The sequence below is a fragment of the Oryctolagus cuniculus genome, chromosome 19, assembly GCF_051225735.1.
Source record: "Oryctolagus cuniculus isolate XC-2025 breed Fujian yellow rabbit chromosome 19, ASM5122573v1, whole genome shotgun sequence".
Taxonomy (NCBI): domain Eukaryota; kingdom Metazoa; phylum Chordata; class Mammalia; order Lagomorpha; family Leporidae; genus Oryctolagus; species Oryctolagus cuniculus.
This window is the reverse complement of record NC_142885.1, coordinates 42,097,917-42,117,665: the sequence shown is the minus strand read 5'-3', so window position 1 is coordinate 42,117,665 and position 19,749 is coordinate 42,097,917. Positions and strand designations below refer to the sequence as shown.

The 19,749-nt window shown below is 49.7% G+C and overlaps 1 protein-coding gene across 4 annotated transcripts; it reads left to right on the top strand.

Annotated features, from left to right (window-relative positions):
- Positions 1-903: 903 nt before the first annotated feature.
- Positions 904-13,295, top strand: FUS (FUS RNA binding protein). Of its 4 annotated transcripts, none has more exons than XM_070064844.2 (15): positions 904-992; positions 2,333-2,357; positions 2,462-2,616; positions 3,318-3,459; positions 3,654-3,841; positions 4,060-4,267; positions 5,899-5,933; positions 7,429-7,461; positions 8,812-8,915; positions 11,401-11,530; positions 11,678-11,779; positions 11,897-12,020; positions 12,465-12,565; positions 12,678-12,825; positions 13,091-13,295. In XM_070064844.2, exons 1-15 carry the CDS (start codon positions 980-982, stop codon positions 13,128-13,130), a joined length of 1,548 nt encoding a protein of 515 aa, XP_069920945.2. In that variant the 5' UTR covers positions 904-979; the 3' UTR covers positions 13,131-13,295. The 4 variants fall into 4 exon arrangements, with proteins under 4 accessions (XP_069920945.2, XP_069920943.2, XP_089177273.1 ...); XM_070064842.2 differs by having other exon boundaries at positions 3,315-3,459; XM_089321147.1 differs by lacking the exon at positions 5,899-5,933.
- The last annotated feature ends 6,454 nt before the right edge of the window (positions 13,296-19,749 follow it).

The window sequence follows — 19,749 nt, the reverse complement described above, 5'->3', positions numbered from 1 at the left end:
CCAGTTTTTGATGAGAAGGATGTAAAACTGCGCATGAAACTACTGAAGTCGTATGCCAATGCATTATCCCCGGTATCTCCACGCGGGTTCCGCGGAAGGGCTCAGAATGAAGAGTGTAGGTCGTTGTCGGGAAAGGGGCGGGGAGGGGGGGACCCGTAATCGGATAACGGCAAGGCTCGCTGGGGTCGGAGGGGGGCCCGGGCTTTCCCGCCCCACGGTCCTCCAGGGGCAGAGCCACGAGGGTTCTGCCGATCGCTCCGCGCTGCATGAGGGCCCAGAGATCCAGGCTCAACTCCATGCTTGCTTTCCGGTCAGATGTCACAATCTATAAACCCCACTGAGGACTAACGCAGAGGCACCCTCAAGACGCTGACGCGAAAGCCGAGACGCAGGGAAGGAGAGGGTCGCTGCGATGCTGAGGGAGCAACGCTACAGCTCGCAGACAGGAGGGTGGCGCCCGATGCGGCAGAAAGGCAGCGGAGGAGGGGCTCGCCATCCCGAGTCAAAGTGAGGCCCGGGCGAGAGGGGCCAACCAGAGGAATCTCGGTTCCCACACCTCGACTCCCGGCCTTGACTACGGTTCCTTCCGCAGACGCCCGGGGCCTTGGCCCCGCCTCTAACGTAATCAGACCGTACCATGTCTCTCTTATAGGGGTAGAGACGAATCGTAGGCTAGGCCTGCAGAGCGAAGGTGAGCTATTGATCAGAGAAAACACGATGATATATATTCTCTTATATGTATTAGTTAGTTTTTTTCCTTCTTTCTGCTGGGACCCTCGACCCTCCCCGGAAGGTGGTAGGAGTCCGGCCCCGCTTCCCCCCTTCGTTTTCGGCGGTTGGTACGTCCCCCCGCGGTACGTGGGCGGGGAGGCGTACATAAGCCTCGACGCAGGAGGCGGGGCTGCTCAGTCCTCTAGGCGTCGGTGTTCCGAGGTGTCGGAATCTTGTTGCTTGGCGGCCTGTGCGCGCGTGCGCGGAGATGGCCTCAAACGGTATGTAAGGGCGCGAGGCAGCGGTGGCGCGCCGCTCCGGAGGGCCTGCCTTGCTCTCTCCTAGCTGGGCTTTTGATTTTTTTCAGTGGGGCCAGGGCGGCGATCGCGTGTAGGATATTTTCGAACCCCTGTGGCGGGAAGCCCGCGGAGAGGGGCGGAAGGGGGGGCGGGAGGCTGTTGTCGCCATTTTGTTTTGCTCCTCTGGCGCGTTTCGTGCGGGGCGGGAAGTCTTCCCTCCGTTCCCTTGGATGAGGTGGGGGGAGGACGCTTTTCAGCGAGTTCGAGTCTGTGGTAGCGGGCGGAAATGCCCAGGTTCCCGGGCCCCCCCACCCCCTCCACGCCGCGCTCGGGCCCGCTTTGTCGCAGTGCTGCATCCGGGCACTCGGTGCGCGCACGCGCCTTGCGGGCCCCTCCCCCGTGCTCGCGGCGCCGATCCCCCCCTTCCCCGCCTCGTGTCAGGCCGGCTTTTTGTCGCGAGACCCTCGGTAGCGGACTCGGCGGCCCGCCTCCGGCGTGGGCCTGGCCCCTCAGGGTCCCACGGGAAGGGGCGGGACCGCCGCGTTCCCGCCTCGGTTGCCACGCGGCCGGGGGCGGATGCTCGGGATCGGGGCCGCGCGCCCGGCCTAACGGTTGAGAGGGGCGTCGGGGAGATCCGCCAACGGCCTCGGGGGCCGGGTCCGAGGGTTTTCCCGCCTAAATTTTCTTTTTCCCCGAATTGGGAACGGGCGTCCGAGGCCACACCCTTCCCCGATCCCTTTGCCGTTTCCTGCGGCGGGAAGCGCCTGGGTTCCTGGACTGAGGGCAGGAGTTGATCTCGCTACTGCGTCTCGAATGTGACGTCCTAAAAGCGCTTTTCGGTACCTTTTGGGTTGCGGCGGCTCCTCCTGTCTGAGAAGTCGGCAGGAGTCGATGAGAGCCTGTTGGAGCCCCAGGCCTGGGGACTTGAGCACTGATCGAATTGATGAGGGGCCTTGTCGTTTGGCGTCACAGGACCTCTGCTTTTTGGTTGCTTGGCTTTGCTTTAAGACTCCCCTCTGCTTTTTCTCCCAAGATTGGCCAAGGGGCGGAGAATGGCTTTTGTTTTTTGGTGCCCACTTAGGAACTCCGTGGCCTTTGTCATGGAGTGGGTGTGACCGGGACAGGGATGGGACAGGTTTTCTAGCAGTTCCTCAAGCGAGTGGAGTTTGCATTGAGAAAGAGTCTGGTGGGGCGTTGGTGGCCAGCAGGGCAGCAGTAGGCTGGTGGGTTTCCTGGCTCCGATGCCCCAGTTCTTGGGTTAAGGAATAGACCTGGCAACCCCTTTCTTGACCCTAACGTTGATTGTCTTTTCTCTTCATCAGACTATACCCAGCAAGCAACCCAAAGGTGAGTGCCGTGTCTGGGCTTCTAGAATTCCTAGCGGGCAAGGGTGGTTGAGGTCATTTTCTTGACTGCACCCTTTTTCTTCTTTTTTCTTTTTCCCCCGGCAGCTACGGGGCCTACCCCACCCAGCCTGGGCAGGGCTACTCCCAGCAGAGCAATCAGCCCTACGGACAGCAGAGTTACAGCAGCTACGGGCAGTCAGCAGACACTTCAGGCTATGGCCAGAGCAGCTACGGTTCTTCTTACGGACAGACCCAGAACAGTGAGTCTGTCTTGGGCGGGGGGGTCACTCTGCCTTGAAACCCTAAGCAGTGCTGAAGTGGTGAATCTCTCATGTTTTTTCCCCTTTAACCCTAAAACTTCTTGGAGTCTGGAGTCTTTTCCAGTGAAAATGCTTCCTTCCTTGCTTTTAATCGTTTCCTGTTTTCCTTTGACTTTTTGTTTATGCTGTACCTTTTCTCTGTTTCCCTGCTAAGCATGAGGGCATACTCCCTAAAGAGAGTGCCAGTCTTAGGCTGATTCTTAGTGGAGAAAATGGTCTTCTTGTCTGAAGTCCCATTACTGGGCATCACGGGATACGCCAGGAGAAGGAATTTGCCCCCGAGTTCTGAAGTGAAAATAATTCATGTGGGTTTTCTTGTGTATGGTGTACTCATACCAGCATATTAAAACGTGGTTGACACAGAGGGATATTTTGAATAAGATTCCAGTCTTGGAGACTGGCTTTAGGATAGGTGGAATAAAATTGGAACTGTCTTTAAAAAGTCAGTAGGAGTTAGAACATTAACCTTAGAGTTCAGAAGAATGTCCTTTCCCTGGCTGGGAGTTGCAGGATTTACTAGCAGTTGCTAAGAGGTATGGATGAACATAGGTAGAGTATGTTTTTTTTTTTTTCAACCCTTCCCATGCCTTTGTTTCTTCGTAGCTCTCGTGACTCCCTTGCTTTGTTTTTCTTCGTAGCAGGCTATGGCGCTCAGTCAGCTCCCCAGGGGTATGGCTCAACTGGCGGCTATGGCAGCAGCCAGAGTTCTCAATCATCCTATGGGCAGCAGTCTTCGTACCCTGGCTATGGACAGCAGCCAGCTCCCAGCAACACCTCCGGCAGGTAAGGTGTTTGTGTGCCCGCAAGATGAGGGGTGAATTGCTAAGGAAAGAAGGCAGAGCACTAGGAGCCATTAGGAGGCGCAGTGTGTGGTGGGGGAAGGGAGGCCTGTGTTGGTAGGGAGGAGGGGATGTGCTGAAAGTGAAAGGAAGTTGTGGGCATGCCGGGGTTCTGATTTGCCTGTGTGTTTCCCGTAGTTACGGCGGCAGTTCTCAGAGCAGCAGCTATGGGCAGCCCCAGAGTGGGGGCTATGGCCAGCAGTCTGGCTATGGCGGACAACAGCAAAGCTATGGACAGCAGCAAAGCTCCTATAATCCCCCTCAGGGCTACGGACAGCAGAACCAGTACAACAGTAGCAGCGGAGGTGGTGGAGGGGGTGGCGGAGGTGAGAATGGGCCTTCAGCTGGGACCTAGTACCTGTTTTTTTCTAAGGGTTTTTATTCTCCTCTTTGGCCTTTATCCTGAAAGCATTGCTTTCTTGGTTCCTAGCTGTCTTTATTTCTGTTGTCTCTTAACTCTCTGGTACCGTTGAGTTTTTTTCCTGCTACTTCATAGTCTTTTTTTATTTTCTTTTTTTGAAAGCGCCTTTGTCTTTTCTGACAGGGAGCTACGGCCAAGATCAGTCCTCCATGAGCGGTGGTGGCGGTGGTTATGGCAGTCAGGACCAGAGTGGCGGCGGCGGTGGCTACGGGGGAGGCCAGCAAGACCGTGGGGGCCGCGGCAGGGGCGGCGGCGGCGGTTACAACCGCAGCAGTGGTGGCTATGAGCCCAGAGGACGTGGAGGTGGCCGTGGAGGCAGAGGCGGCATGGGGTAGGTGTCTCATGAGCCAGGGAGTATCTCAGGCGGGGAGTGCGGAGGGTTGCATGAGTCTCCTGGAAGCCAGTCTCTAGTGCATGGTTAGTGTTCTTGTGTGCTCTAGGGATCTCTGAGGACTTTGATTTGGGAGCGATTACTGTCTCTTTGTACACATCCCCATTTCATTTTTGCGAGAACTTAGGAGCCTAAACTCCCGTCCACACCTCTGAATAGAGATTTGAGTATTGACACTTTTATTTCCAAAGTCAAGGAAAAACCATGTAGATGTGTACGGATTGGAGTCATTGATATCCTAGGCAAGAATCGTGGAAGTAAAGACTTCTTTCTCTGCAAGGGAAACCGATGATCCCACTCCTGGGAAGTAGTAGGGAAACGTGGTCTATGTTTTCCCGTGTGTCCTCTCAGGGAGTGGGTAATGCTTCACTCGACTTCAGCTTCCAGGAATTGGCTACTCTGTCCGCATTCTGGAGTCATTTGAATCCATGAGCTTGATTTGCACTAATTTGACTGACAGTAGTGGTTTTGTGTGCGATTTGGTTTGATGGGGTTATCTGACTGAAGCGTGCAGACCTTTGGGACAGAGTCCTCCGCCAGTGGTGTCCCACCTATTTGTTCTTCGGTCCAGCGCCCCCCGGGTCACTTAAGAGATGTCAGCTTGTCCCGCTGCACCTTCCCTTTCCCTTGAAGTTGAAGTAAAACCTTAGATTTGATGTTAAAACAGTCGTCAAATCTGTTGCTAAATAAGGCTACGAAGGGACCCTACTTGTGTCTCCCTTGAAAAGGGGAGGAATGCCAGTGGTAACTTCTTTTTGAGGAAAAAGTGGGCTTTTTAAAATGAGTTTGTATGTATGGTAAGTATTCAGAGGTGGGTGGGGGCAGTCTCAAAAAAACGTACAAAGGATAAGGCAAACTCTGTTGTGTGTGTGTGTTTAATGCAAAACTTTAAAAAGCAACAACTGTTATGTGACTGTTAACTTGCTCTGCATTTTATGTGCCACAGGTATGAAAGGTGACATTGCAAAATACTCCGCTCTTCTCGCAGTGTAGAAGGGGTGACCCCGGGGGTGGGGGAGATCATACGCATCTCAGTAGTCAGGATAGGGCTTAGCTAAGTTGGTCTTGCTTTAAGGGGACATTGCCTTTGGTTTTGACTTTTTATGGAATGGGGTTGGGTCTGCTTGCTGCTTTCAAAGCAAAAACCACAAACATATGTGTTCAGGGCTACCCCAGCCTGGTGTGAAGTGTCTGCTGGGTAAATCCGGGGTAGGGTTTTTAAACCAACTGCTGGGTTGTCAACTACTCACGACAAGAGGAAAAAAACACCTGCTACATCGGAAGAACAACCAAGGAAAATGGGTCATTTTTTTTTCCAGAGGAAATAGACATAACCTTTTAAAGCAAAATCTTTAAAAACTGTGTCTGAGAAATTGCACACGTGTGTGTGACATGCTCAAAGGTCAGACAAGGGGCGGTCAGGAAGGGCTGTATTTTAGTAGCCACTCGTATCTTTTTCCCAAAACACCTACCCATGTTTGGGGAATGTTAAAATCAAAAAAACAAAAACAAAAACACCTTTTGTAGCCGTTGGAAGCTTCATGTCCTTTCTTCTAACTTGTCTTCTCCAGCGGAAGTGACCGTGGTGGCTTCAATAAATTTGGTGGTAAGTGAACAGAGTTTCCAAAATTCCCAACTCCCAGCAATGCTTTGTCTGATTGTTCATTTGCAGATGTCTTAGTGTGTGAATTTAAGTGTCAAAGGTTTTGAAGTGTCCAGAACCACCTCCAGAAAAGGGGTGGGGTAGAATGCCACCTGCTGCCAGATGTGTGCTAACCTGGAGGCAGGCAGGGGTAAGACTCAACAGTCAACCGGTACCAAATTGGTTTTGACTCAGGTTACTAAGAGGTGTCTTAGTAGGCCTCTGACAGGGGTGTCGCCACACCTGGCACCTAGTGATCACCATCGTGAGAAACTGGAGAGTGCGTGCTGGAACATGTGCTGCCAACTTGGCTTTAGGATCCTTTTGATCATTGTGTCCAAGACTGTGTGTGCGTGCGTGCGTGTGTGTATACGTATGTGTGTAACAATCTCCAAATGTTTTAACTCTGGGAGAGGGTTGTGAATACTGCCCTACCCTGAGGATGGTGAAGTTGGTATATATATATTCTAAAGTACTGAATGGTGTCAATGTAATTCTCTGTAAGTGTCTGAAACATAGACGGGCCAATAGAAACTAGCTCTGGGAAGGAAGGTGTGGACTACTTCAAGAAAGGTTGGGAGCATGTGTGGCTCATGGGAAATAACCAGGTCTTAATCAGCACAAACTGAATTCATGGGAAAAAAAGTGACAAATTTGAGAAGTCTCCCAGTAAGCTGGAACTTTTCTGGTTTGGTTAATAAAAGGTTTCTTGATTCATTTTCAACATTTAAAGCCAAAGGCTTGGGTTCATGACTTAGGTGTCATTGTGTATGGGTATAAATATATATGGCGAATTCAGATAAACATTGGTCAAAGATGGTCTCTGGAAAAAAAAAAAGAGGCTACATTATGGAAATAAGATTTCTGGTCTGTTCCCTGGGGCATGCTTTAAAAGTATAATAGCTATTATGTATGTTTTTTTTTTTTTTTTAAATTTTCATGTGGCTTTGGGGGAAACAACATGGTTTTAAGAATGGTTTCTAAAGATGAAATTAAAAATCGTTCCACAAGGGATAAGTGTCTTGGTGTTAAAGTTTGGAGAAACTGGATGGATGCACATCATGTTGCTGGTGGTGAGCCCCTGTCTCTCGGGTGAGAGTACAGGGCCAAGCTATGAGTTGGTTTAACCTAATGGGTTGTACCTCGCTCCCCTCCACATCTGTGCTGAGGACATTTCCCAGCCTGAGCCGGGGGGAGGCAGCATTTTCTCAAGTGTGGACTTGTCCCTGTGGGGACTGAAATTACAGATCTTAAGAAAAGGGCCTGTGTCTTCTCCTGCCTAGGTTTTCTCCTCTGGGCAGGGTTTGGAGTGAGGCTGTGAGCACTTACCTGACACTTGACAAGAGTTTGCATTTGGTGTTAGTTTTTTCCTTGGTGTGTCCTTTCTTGTTGACTAATGGCTCCTTTTTTCCTTGTTTTTGTTTTTTTTTTTTTTGTTCTTTTTTTCATGTCACTTAAGGCCCTCGGGACCAAGGATCACGTCATGACTCCGGTGAGTTCACAGGTGGTTTTGGAAGAATGACCAGAGTGGTAGAAGACCTACGTGTTTGAAATTGGGGTGGGGTGGTGGGGACAGAGGCAGGAAGGGAGTTTAGAACTCTAGTACACAGTGGTTCATAAGGCAGTCTGTCAGGAATACCTGATGAATGGGTTCCTCCCTGCGGTGACTTTAGGAAGTCGCAGGTGATGCTGACCCATCTTTGGACCACAATGTAGAACTGCTGGTTTAAAGCAGTGGCTTTTTAAAACGTGGATCGTGGCCAAGTTTCAGAACCAAATGTGAATGAAAGCCTGATTGTATCACACACAAAGGAAGGGAAGCATTTAGAGTCTTGTGACTGGTCACGTTTGGATACTAGACGAAATGTAAGGTTTCTTACTATAGGTCTTCAGTGGAACGTTGATAAACACAGGTGCACTTTGTTGTGGTCTTAGGTAGTTAACTTTTTTTTTTTTTTAAGTTTTATTTATGTGAAAGGCAGAGTTAGGGAGGGAGACAGGTCTTCCATTCCGCTGGTTCATCCCTAAACAGCTGCAACGGCTGGGTCTGGTTGGTTTTGAAGCCAGGAGCTAGGAGACCCTGCCTTCCATGCACATTAGCAGGGAGCTGGATCAGCAGTGCTGGCAGCTGGGACTTGAACCGGCGCCCAGATGGGATGCCGGCGTCTTAACCTGCTGTGCTATAACACTGGCCCCAGGTAGTTAACTTTTTGGACTGATTTCCATACTGTTTATTAACATGCTTAAAGTTGTTATAAGCCTAAAACTTACTCATGGCTGGCGCAATAAGGGCATTCAAATGTTAAGATGGAAGGTTGTGGATTTCTTTTTAGTTGTCTGACCTAAATCCAAAATGATACTGGCTGCTTGGGAGCTTTTCAGAATTTTTTTTTCAGGATCACATGTTATGGTTAGATTGTTAAGGGGGCCAGAAGCTGTGGTGCAGTAGGTTAATCCTCTGCCTGTGGTGCTTGCATCCTATATGGGCACTGGTTCTAGTCTCGGCTGCTCCACTTCCAGTCCAGCTCTGCTGTGGCCTGGGAAAGCAGCAGAAGATGGCCCAAGTCCTTGGGCCCCTGCACCCACGTGGGGGACCAAGAGGAAGTGCCTGGTTCCTGGCTTTGGATTGGCTCAGCTCCGGCCATTGCAGCCATTTGGGGAGTGAACCAGTGGGTGGAAGACTCTTCTGTCTCTCCCTCTCACTGTCTGTAACTCTGACTCTCAAAATCTATAAAATCTTAAAAAAAATATTAAGAATCAATTTGACATTTGTTGTCTCTTTTTTTAACCCCTGTTATAACTTTGTTCTTCAAATTTGCATTTCCTTCTGTTCCTCAAGCAGAACAGGATAATTCAGACAACAACACCATCTTTGTGCAAGGCCTGGGCGAGAATGTCACCATCGAGTCTGTGGCTGACTACTTCAAGCAGATTGGCATTATTAAGGTACTTAAACAGAGTTGGATATTTTCTTACCAGGCTTTTTGATTTCACACGTTCGTTGAAAACAAGTCTTAAGGGTTTTGTCCAGCCTAATTTGCTTAGATCAGGACAGTAGCGCTTGCCATTTTTGGAAAGAAATCACTTAATGGAAAACATAAAATTGACAAGGGCCTGCCCTGCGCTCTTAACAGCTGCAGTCTGAAGTCTCGAACAACACGCTTGTGAACAGATGATGATTTTGGAGATGCGTGGCAAACTTTTCTGTAAATACACTGTGTAGTCTAGAAATACTGAACATTATGGTACATAAAACATACATAGATAGCCATGTGTTTTATTATATTGCCCTAAAATACAAACAACACGCGAAGAGCACACAAACATCCCACATGTGGCACAGTTTGCAGTTGAAATGTAAACATAATAGCTTTAGTATTAAGTCATGCTTGCATAAAGTGTTGTCTTTATTTTAAAGATGTGCTTGTTATTTTGAAAGAATTAGAGTGATTCCCCATCATTGGCTCAGCAGCCAGTACTGACTGGGTCAGGCCAAAGCCAGGGTCTTCATCTGGGTCTCTGATGTTGGTGGCAGGGGCCCAAGCCATTAGCAGGGAGCTGGATGGGAAGTGGAGCAGCTGGGACTCTTAACCCATCCATATGGGATGCTGGCATTGCAGGCAGCAGTTTTACCAGCTAATGCCTGAATGCTGGTCCCATGACTGTAGATAACAGAAGCTACCTGGTTTTGCTTTTGTGGTGAGCTCAGGTGGTTTGTTTTAAATGCTGTTTGATGGCAGTTACCTCTTTTGGGAGCAGTTCATCCCTCCAGTAAGTTGTGGGTTGAGGTAAAAAGCAATCTTGACTTCTTGTGTATTTTCCTTTGTTAAAGACTTAAAGGCAGAGAGAGAGGAAGGGACACAGAGCTTCAACCTGCTGGTTCACTCCCCAAATGGCCTCAGTGACTGGGGTTGGGCCAAGCTGAAACCAGGGGCTTGGAAATCCCATGTGTCTCCCACGTGGTTTCCAGGGACCCCAGTATTTGGGCCATCATCCAGTGACTTCCCAGGTGCATTAACAGGGAGCTGGATCAGAAATTCAGCAGCTGCAGCATGAACCTGCCTTTTAATATGGGGATGTCGGAGTTGCAGAGGGACAGCTTAATCTGCAGCACTACACCACTGGCCCCTGTCATGTACTTTTCTTGAAGATTTATTTTTATTTGAAAGACAGAGTTAGAGGTTGCCTTCTCATATGTTCTCCTTTTTTAAAGACTTAAAGGCAGAGAGGGGGAGAGACAGAGCTTCAGCCTGTTGGTTCACTCCCCAAATGGCCACGAAAGCCAGGATTGGACCAGACTGAAGGCGGGAGTTTCATCTGGGTCTCTAACATGGGTGCAGGGGCCCAAGCACTTGGGTCAACCCCCACTGCTTTCCCAGGTGCATTAGCAGGGAGCTGGATACAAAGTGGAGTAGCTGGGACTCAAACCTGCTCCTGTATGGGATGCTGGCATTGCAGGTGGCAGCTTAACCTGCTGTGCTACAGCGCTGGCCTCCATGTGTGTTTTCATAGTCTACTTTAATAATATCTGTAACATACAGAACCCAGTAATCTGTTGGTTTCATTGTAAGTTTTCTGGCCAGCAGCAGGTTAGTTTTGAGGGAGTTAGATGCTAGGGGAGGCTGTTGGATGGCCCTTAACCCCTTCATGTTCAGGGGTCTGCTTTATAGTATTTAACTTTATCTTTGACTGTTGAAGTAAGGAAGTTGTAGACCATGGCTTTAATAGAAGTTAAACAGGAAATGACTGGGAAGAAGGAGCTGAAATTTGGGAGTGATGAGGTTCGGGTTCTGGAGGAGGAAAATCAAAGGTGATGCAGTTGGTCCTCTGGATCCACAGGTTCTGTGTCACATGCAGATTTACCCAACCACAGATAAAAGATGTTTGGAAAAAAAATTGTCATTGCTTATACTGTAGTGCGTAATAGCTGTTGGCATAGTGTGTACGTTGTATTAGGTGTTGAGTAACCTGAAAGGATTTAAATAAATGGGAAGATGTGATTGCATGCAGATGCCATTTTTGAAAAATTGATTATAGAAGGCAAAGATAAGAGGTCTTCATCTGCTGGTTCACTCCCCAGATGGCTGCAAAGGCCGTAGCTGGGCCAATCCAAAGCCAGAAGCCAGGGTCTCCCATGTGGGTGCAGGGGCCCAAGCACTTGGGCCATCTTCTGCTGCTCTCCCAGGCCATAGCAGAGAGCTGGATTGGAAGTGGAGCAGCCGGGACTTGAACCGGTGCCCATGTGGGATGCCGGCACTGCAGGTGGTGGCTTTACCCACTATGCCACAGTGCCGGCCCTGCAAGTACAATTTTAAGAGGGATTTGAATATACAAAGATGGTGGGGGTCCTGGAACCAACCATGACTTGGAGATAATGAAGGATACCTACTATAGTCTCGGAAATCATTGTTTTCTCATTTTGCTCTTTCAGACAAACAAGAAAACAGGACAGCCCATGATTAATTTGTACACAGACAGGGAAACTGGCAAGCTGAAGGGAGAGGCAACAGTCTCATTTGATGACCCACCTTCTGCTAAAGCGGCCATTGACTGGTTTGACGGTACGTGTGAGGCACAGTGACGGAGCTGGAGGTGCAGTTAACACAGTACAGATATTTTTAGGAGAGCACTCTTAGATTGTACCAAGAGTGTTTTTGGATCCACAGGTCTTGAATCAGAAGTCTTTTCTCTCACCTTTATTTCTTTAGGTAAAGAATTCTCTGGGAATCCTATCAAGGTCTCGTTTGCTACTCGCCGAGCGGACTTCAATCGGGGTGGTGGCAATGGTCGTGGAGGCCGAGGGCGAGGAGGTGAGGCGCTGCCTGGTGTTTTTGATAGCTCCATTGGAAAGGGTATATGGGGGTGTGGGTTTGGGATGAGCCAGGCTTGGAAGGGGCCTGGACCCATACTTCCTGTATCTGCACCAGGTCCCATGGGCCGTGGAGGCTACGGTGGCGGCGGCAGTGGAGGCGGTGGCCGAGGAGGATTCCCCAGTGGAGGTGGTGGTGGCGGGGGACAGCAGAGAGCCGGGGACTGGAAGTGTCCTAATCCGTGAGTGCATCTGCTTTTTTTCCTGCCTTTGTGGTGTGTGCCCTTGGCTCTGATAAGTTAATCTGATAACCAAATGGCTACCAAGTGAATGGTCAGCAGGTAGTGTGTGCTGTGTGCATACATTGGACAAAGGAGATGATTTCTCAGCTTGCCAGGGCGGCCAGGAGGAGCATAACGCTTAATCATGCTCCTTGAATGACATTAGCTTGAAAACTGGTGAATTGTTCATTTCAGGCGTTTCTATTTAATATCTGTAGACTGTGGTTGACCAGCGCCGACGGTAGTAGGGAAGGTGTGGACTGGGTTCCACGGTCACAGCGTGCGTTCCTTCACCTTTCGGGCGCCTCAGTGTTCTCACGCCAGTTTCTAAGGGCACTGGAGTCTGTTGTTCTGGATCTTGCCTACTTCCTGTCCCTCTGAACTAATTGTCTTCCTTTTGCTCAGTACCTGTGAGAACATGAACTTCTCTTGGAGGAATGAATGCAACCAGTGTAAGGCCCCTAAACCAGATGGCCCAGGAGGGGGACCAGGAGGTTCTCACATGGGTAAGGAGGGCAGACCTGCTCATGAGCAGATGGGCCTTCGTTGTTGAGCAGGGAGGCTGTGGTGGGGGAGCGCTTGGATGGGTATGTGAGATCCATTTCTTTTTTTTCCTAGGGGGTAGCTATGGAGATGACCGTCGTGGTGGCCGAGGAGGCTACGATCGGGGCGGCTACCGGGGCCGTGGCGGGGACCGTGGGGGCTTCCGAGGGGGCCGGGGTGGTGGGGACAGAGGCGGCTTTGGCCCTGGCAAGATGGACTCCAGGTAAGACTCTGAGTAAAAGTAGAGTAATTGAACAGAGTAATGGGCTAGCAAGGTTTTGTTGAGTGATTTCATTTTGCAGCTAGATTGGAAAGAGATGGGACAGTAACCTAGTGGGCAGGGGAGGAAAATTGTCTCTGGGGAACTCATCTGTAGATGCCTCCTCCTTAGATGAGAGATGAGATAGCTGCTCACCGCCGGTGGGAGGGGGTGGATGGAGATGCTGGCTCTCAAACCTAATGGACCTCTTTTTTTTTTTTTTTGGCAGGGGTGAGCACAGACAGGATCGCAGGGAGCGGCCGTATTAGTCCGGCTCCTAACTGAGGTTCTGGAGCGGCTTTTCTTCTGTACCCAGTGTTACCCTCGTTATTTTGTAACCTTCCGACTCCTGATCGCCCATGGATTTTTGTGTTGGACTACGTAATTGTAACCATACCTCTGGTTCCCATTAAAAAACCATCGTTTTAGTTAAATTTTGTTCCTCTTCCCCCTCTTCGCTCTCCTGGGGGATTGACATCTGGGTCAGGAATGTGGGGAGTTTCATCTTTCAGATGATCCTGCGTAGCAGGAATTGGAACAATTGGTTCCTGCACAGCGGGAACTGGAATCAAGTGTTTGCTACTTGATCCAGGAGAGAAAAAACTGCAGTGGTATCCTTGAGAGGAGAGATTCAGACCTCTGTCTGGCAGCACTGGATGCATACGTGAGATAGACAGACACGATGCCGTGGGTGTTGTCCTGCATTTGCCCAGCTGTGGGAGTTTCCCCACAGTTTGCATGCTGGTCTTCATTTCTGTTTATAGCAGTTTCACCCTTTAAAGAACTTTCTCTTTTGAGGCTGAACAAATTAGGCAGTATTAATATCTGACCATGGTGGTCAGATTTTTGTTGCTGTTTTCTTTTGTTTTTTGAAGATTTACTTATTTTGAAAGTTCAGAGAGGGAGGGTGAGATCTTCCCTTTTCTGGTTCACTCCCCAGTTGGCCACAGTAGCCAGCACTGGGCCAGATCAAAGCCAGAAGCTTCATTTGGATCTTCCATGTTGGATGGAAGGTGCTGTGAACATTCGGACCATCTTCTGCATTTCCCAGGCCATTACCAGGGAGCTGGATCGGAAGTGGAGCAGCCAGGACATGAACTGGCACCCACATAGGATGCTGGTGTTGCAGGCAGCAGCCTACCCTGCCAAGCTGCAGAGGGAGAGCACAGCCTCATCCTTGGCAATCAGAGGGCTTCTCACCCACCAAGTTCAGTACACGTGGTAGACAGCACCCTAGTCCAGCAGGGAGTGTGACACAAAGCCCATTTCCCTGCCTCAGATCCCATCTGAGGATGAAGTAACTCCTCTCTGGAGAGCAAACAGGTGGCCCAGGTGTTTTTTTTTTTTAATTTATTAAGGACTTATTTGATAGAGTTAAAGAGGGAGAGACGGAGAGATCTTCCCTTCCAGATGGTTGCCATGAATGGGGCTGGCTCCAGGCCAAAACCAGGAGCTTGATCTGGGTCTCCCACATGGTTGCAGGGGCCCAAGCACTTGGGCTGTCTTTTGCTATCCCAGAATCCGTAGCAGGGAGCTTTATCAGCAGTGGAGGAGCCGAGACTTGAACCACTGCCTAATGGGGTGCTTGTGTCACAGGCTGTGACTTAACCTGTTGTGCCGCAGTGCCAGCCCGCCACCCCCTCAGCCAGGTGGATCAGCAGGAAGGAGAGTAACAGTGCCATTCATTTCTTGCTGCCACAGGGGTTCTTCGGCATGATCATGGTCTCATCTAAAATCATGGGAGAGAGGAGGCCTTTCACTTTCCAGGCTGAAAGGGAAGTGCATTAGTTAGGCGACTTAAGTGGCTCTTAACTCCATCTCCATTTCTTAGCATTTTCATTCTGAAGCCATTGTGCAGGAAGTCCTTGAAAGCTGCATGTTGAATGGTAAAGAAGGGTGGGGTTCAGTTAATGAGTGTCTCAAGCTTTCAATCACACGCCTCTCCTGGCAGCTAAGAAGCTGCTGTTTTTCCCACGTGTGATACTGGTGAACTTGCCCTTGCCTGCCAGCCAGTTGTTGAGTGGATTTTAATCACATAGAACTGAAAATTGCAGCCAAGAGTGAAAGGTTTTAATCATGGCTGTTGACATAGAACACACCTTGCAAAACAAGGGCCAGTTTGGGGATACTCCTGGAACCCTCAGTTGGGAAATGCTCTCTGTTGGAATTTTAAGTACTGTTTGCTCTCCAGAGAGGAGTTACTTCATCCTCAGATGGGATCTGAGGCAGGGAAATGGGCTTTGTGTCACACTCCCTGCTGGACTAGGGTGCTGTCTACCACGTGTACTGAAGTGGGTGAGAAGCCCTCTGAGGGCCAAGGATGAGGCTGTGCTCTCCCTCTGTTGTTGGCTGTGTTTCCGTCAACAATGTTGGATGTCGGTGGTCTGATCCAGTGGCTTAGAGAAATTGCAGGTGGTGGAGGGTTCTAATACAGGGTTTGGTTGTGGGTCCCAGATTCTGCTAAGAGAGAAGGGCGTTTTGGAGCTTCTTGTTGACCTGATGGCTGGGATTGTTAGTGTGTCAAGTTCTTAATGTCCTTAAGAAAGTTTTAGTCATTGGTTCCAGGTGTCTGGTAGTGGGCGGGTCCCATTTGGGGTGGCTTTTTCAGAGATGAGAACGGTGGTGTCTGAGAATGCTGGTTCTGGTACCAGGTCATTGATGAGAAAGCAAGCCTGAGATCGTGGGGCTTGAACTGTGGGCCCTCTGCTCTTTGCTGTGTCTTCTCTAGTAATAAATAGCCAGGCTTGTAACAGCCAGTCATATTCCTCTAACTGGTAAAGTTTTTAGATCAGCCCTTCATACTTCAAAGAAAAGATTATTACTGAATTGAAAGCCTGCTTTTGTGAGTCAAATTTGAAATTGGGACAGGCAGGTTAACAAAAAGTGAGGAGTGCGGTTGTAGATGGGGAGAGGTATGTTGTGGTCTCTGCCACCTTTGATTTAGTTCTTGGTTAGCCTTTTTTTTTTTTTTTTAAATAGTGAGATAAGTATTTAAACATTTATTTGAAAGAGTTGCAGAGAGGGACAGAGATCTTCCATCTGCTGGTTCACTTTCCAGATGGCCACATGGGTAGCAGGGGCCCAAGCCACATAGGTGCTGCCTTCCTGGGCACGTGAGCAGGGAGCTGGATTGGAAGTGGAGCAGCTGGGACTTAAGTCAGCCTTAATGTGGCATGCTGGCATCCCTGGGAGTGGCTTAGCCTGATGCAACATGATGCTGATAAGGCTGCGCTTAATAAAGATAGAGGGTCCAGGGGCCACTGCTGTGGTGTAGCAGATAAAGCCACCACCTGCAGTGCCGGCATCCTATATGGGCACCAGTTCGAGTCCCGGCTGCTCCACATCCAATCCAGCTCTCTGCTGTGGCCTGGAAAAGCAGTGGAAGATGGCCCAAGCCCTTGGGCCCCTGCACCCACGTGGGAGACCCAGAAGCTTCTGGCTCCTGGCTTCAGATTGGCATAGCTCTAGCTGTTGAGGCCAATTGGCAAGTGAACCAGCGGATGGAAGAACCCTCCCTCTGTCTCTTTCTCTGCCTCTCCTCTATGTAACTCTGACTTTCAAATAAGTAAATAAATCTTCAAAAAAAAAAAAAAATAGAGGGTCTAGTGCTGATGCCAAGTTAATTGCTTTAGGTATGTTCTGACTTCTAGTGTTAACTTTGAAAATTTTATTCATGTATTTTTTAAAATTTTTTATTTTTTGTTATTTTTTTATTTTTTGACAGAGTGGACAGAGAGAGACAGAGAGAAAGGTCTTCCCTTGCCGTTGGTTCACCCTCCAATGGCCGCCGTGGCCGGCGCGCTGCGGCTGGCGCACCGCGCTGATCCGATGGCAGGAGCCAGGAGCCAGGTGCTTTTCCTGGTCTCCCATGGGGTGCAGGGCCCAAGCACCCGGGCCATCCTCCACTGCACTCCCTGGCCACAGCAGAGAGCTGGCCTGGAAGAGGGGCAGCCAGGACAGAATCTGGCGCCCCGACCGGGACTAGAACCTGGTGTGCCGGCGCTGCTAGGCGGAGGATTAGCCTAGTGAGCCGCGGCGCCGGCTTATTCTTGTATTTTTTTGTGTGCTCATATCATATGACAGAACAGGCTAAGCAGCCTATCTTATGAACTTTTTAAAAAAATTTTATTTATTTGAAAGGCACAGTTACAGAGAGAGAGTGCCATCTACTGGTTCATTCCCCAGATGGCCACAACCAGGAGCCAGGAGCTTCTTCCAGGTCTCCCATGTGGGTACAGGAGCCTAAGGACTTGGGCCATCTTCTACTGCTTCCCCAGGCCATAGCAGAGAGCTGGATCGAAGTGGAGCAGCTGGGACTCAAATCAGAGCCCACATGGGGTGCTGGTGCTGCACGCAGCAGCTTTACCTGCTACTGCACAGTGCTGGGCCCAATGAATTTACTAATTTGTTGTGAGAACATTTATAATCCACTCTTAGGTTTTGAAATAACACAATCCATTAACTATAGTCACCATGGTGTCCAAGTGACTGAAGCTTTTCTTTTAAATGTTTGTTTATTAGGCAGAGGCAGAGAGATGTCTTACATCCGCTGGTTCACTGCCCACTTGGCCACAATGGCCAGAGCTGTGCCAGTCTGAGGCCAGGAGCTTCTTCCGGGTCTCTCATATGAATTCAGGGGCCCAAGGACCTGGCCCATCTTCCGCTTTTCATGGCACATGAGCAGAGAGCTGGATTGGAGGTTGAGCAACCAAAACTTGAACTGGTGCCCATATGGGAAGCCAGCACTGCAGGCGTTGGCTTTACCCTCTATGCCACAGAGCTAGCTCCTGGAACTTCTTACAAGCTTTGTACTTTTTTTTTTTTTTGACAGGCAGAGTGGACAGTGAGAGAGACAGAGAGAAGGGTCTTCCTTTGCCGTTTGTTCACCCTCCAATGGCCGGCACGGCCGGCGCACTGCGGCTGGCACACCGTGCTGATCCAATGGCGGGTGCCAGGTACTTCTCCTGGTCTCCCATGGGGTGCAGGGCTCAAGGACTTGGGCCATCCTCCACTGCACTCCCTGGCCACAGCAGAGAGCTGGCCTGGAAGAGGGGCAACCGGGACAGAATCTGGCGCCCCGACCAGGACTAGAACCCGGTATGCTGGCGCCACAAGGCGGAGGATTAGACTAGTGAGCCACGTCGCCGGCAAGCTATGTACTCTTGACCAATATTTCTCTTTTTCTTGGCTCCCTCCTGAGCCTCTGATGCCTTCATTCCATACTCTTGATGAGTTCACCTGTTTAGATTTGCAAATGTAAGCAAGATGATGCAGTATTTTTCTTTCTTTTGTGGCTTAATTCACTTAGCATAATGTTACCTAGATTTATATGGGTCATCAGTTTTCTTTTTAGTTAGTTTTTTTTTTTTTTCTTTAAGATTTATTTATTTGAAAGGTTTATTTACAGAGAGGCAGAGGCAGAGAGATCTTCCATCCGCTGGTTCACTCCCCAGTTGACCACAACGGCCGAAGCTGCGTCGATCTGAAGCCAGGAGCTTCTTCCTGGTCTCCACATGGGTATAGGGTCCCAAGGACTTGGGCCAATTTCTACTGGGTCTCGAACTGGTGCCCATATGGGATCCCAGCGCTGCAGGCGGTGGCTTTACTTGTTAATGCCAAGTGCCAGCCCCATTTTTAATTTTTAAAATATATTTTCATATATTTGAAAGGCAAAGAGACAGATGAAATCTTTTGTCTATAGTTCACTCCCCAAATGCCCGTGACAGCCAGGGCTAGAAAAGTCAATACCATGTGGGTGGCAGGATCCAAGTACCTGAACTATCACTTACTACCTCCCATTGGCAGGAAGCTGTCAGAAGCAGAGGCAGGACTTGAACCCAGGGATTCTGATAGGGGGATTTGGGTGTCCCAAGTATTATTATTTTTTAAAGATTTATTTATTTGAAAGAGTTAACACAGAAGAAGCAGAGAGAGGTCTTCTATCTGATGGCTCATACCCAAATGTCCGCAATGGCCAGAGCTGTGCTGACCTGGAACCAGGAGCTTCCTCCAGGTCTCCCATGTGGGTTCCGGGGCCCAAGGACTTGGACCATCTTCTATCTGCTTTCCCAGGCCACAGGAGAGGGCTGGATTGGAAGAGGAGCAACTGAGACTTGAACCGGCGCCCATATGGGATGCTAGCACTTCAGGCCAGGGTGTTAACCCGCTGAACCACAGCACTGGCCCCCCCAAGTAGTCTTTTTTTTTTTTTTTTTTTTTTTTTGACAGGCAGAGTGGACAGTGAGAGAGACAAAGAGAAAGGTCTTCCTTTGCCGTTGGTTTACCCTCCAATGGCCACCACGGCCGGCGTGCTGTGGCCAGAACACTGCGCTGATCCGATGGCAGGAGCCAGGTACTTCTGGTCTCCCATGGGGTGCAGGGCCCAAGCACTTGGGCCATCCTCCACTGCACTCCCTGGCCACAGCAGAGCTGGCCTGGAAGAGGGACAACTGGGACAGAATCTGGCGCCCCAACCGGGACTACAACCTGGTGCGCCGGCCCCCAAGTAGTCTTAACTATTGAGCAAAATGCCTGCCTGTGACTATTCACTTTCTTCAAGGTTGAAGAATATTCCATGTGGATGCTATGTTTAGAGAATCCCTTTGCTTGTTGGTGGGAGGTTTTGTTCCCTCGTTTTGGCTATTGAGAATGAGGCTTCAGTGGATATAGTGTGTGGACGTGTCTGACATACTGGTTTCCGTTCTTGGCCACATATGGAGAAGCGGTATTGCTGGGCTACATGGTACTTAAGCTTTTTGAGAGTCCTCCGTGCTGTTTTCAGTAATAGCTGTACTGATTGATGTTCTAACCAGCAGTGAACCAAGCGTTGGTTTCTCCCACATTGCTGGTGACACTTTCCATCTTACTGATGGTGGCTTTTCTGGCAAG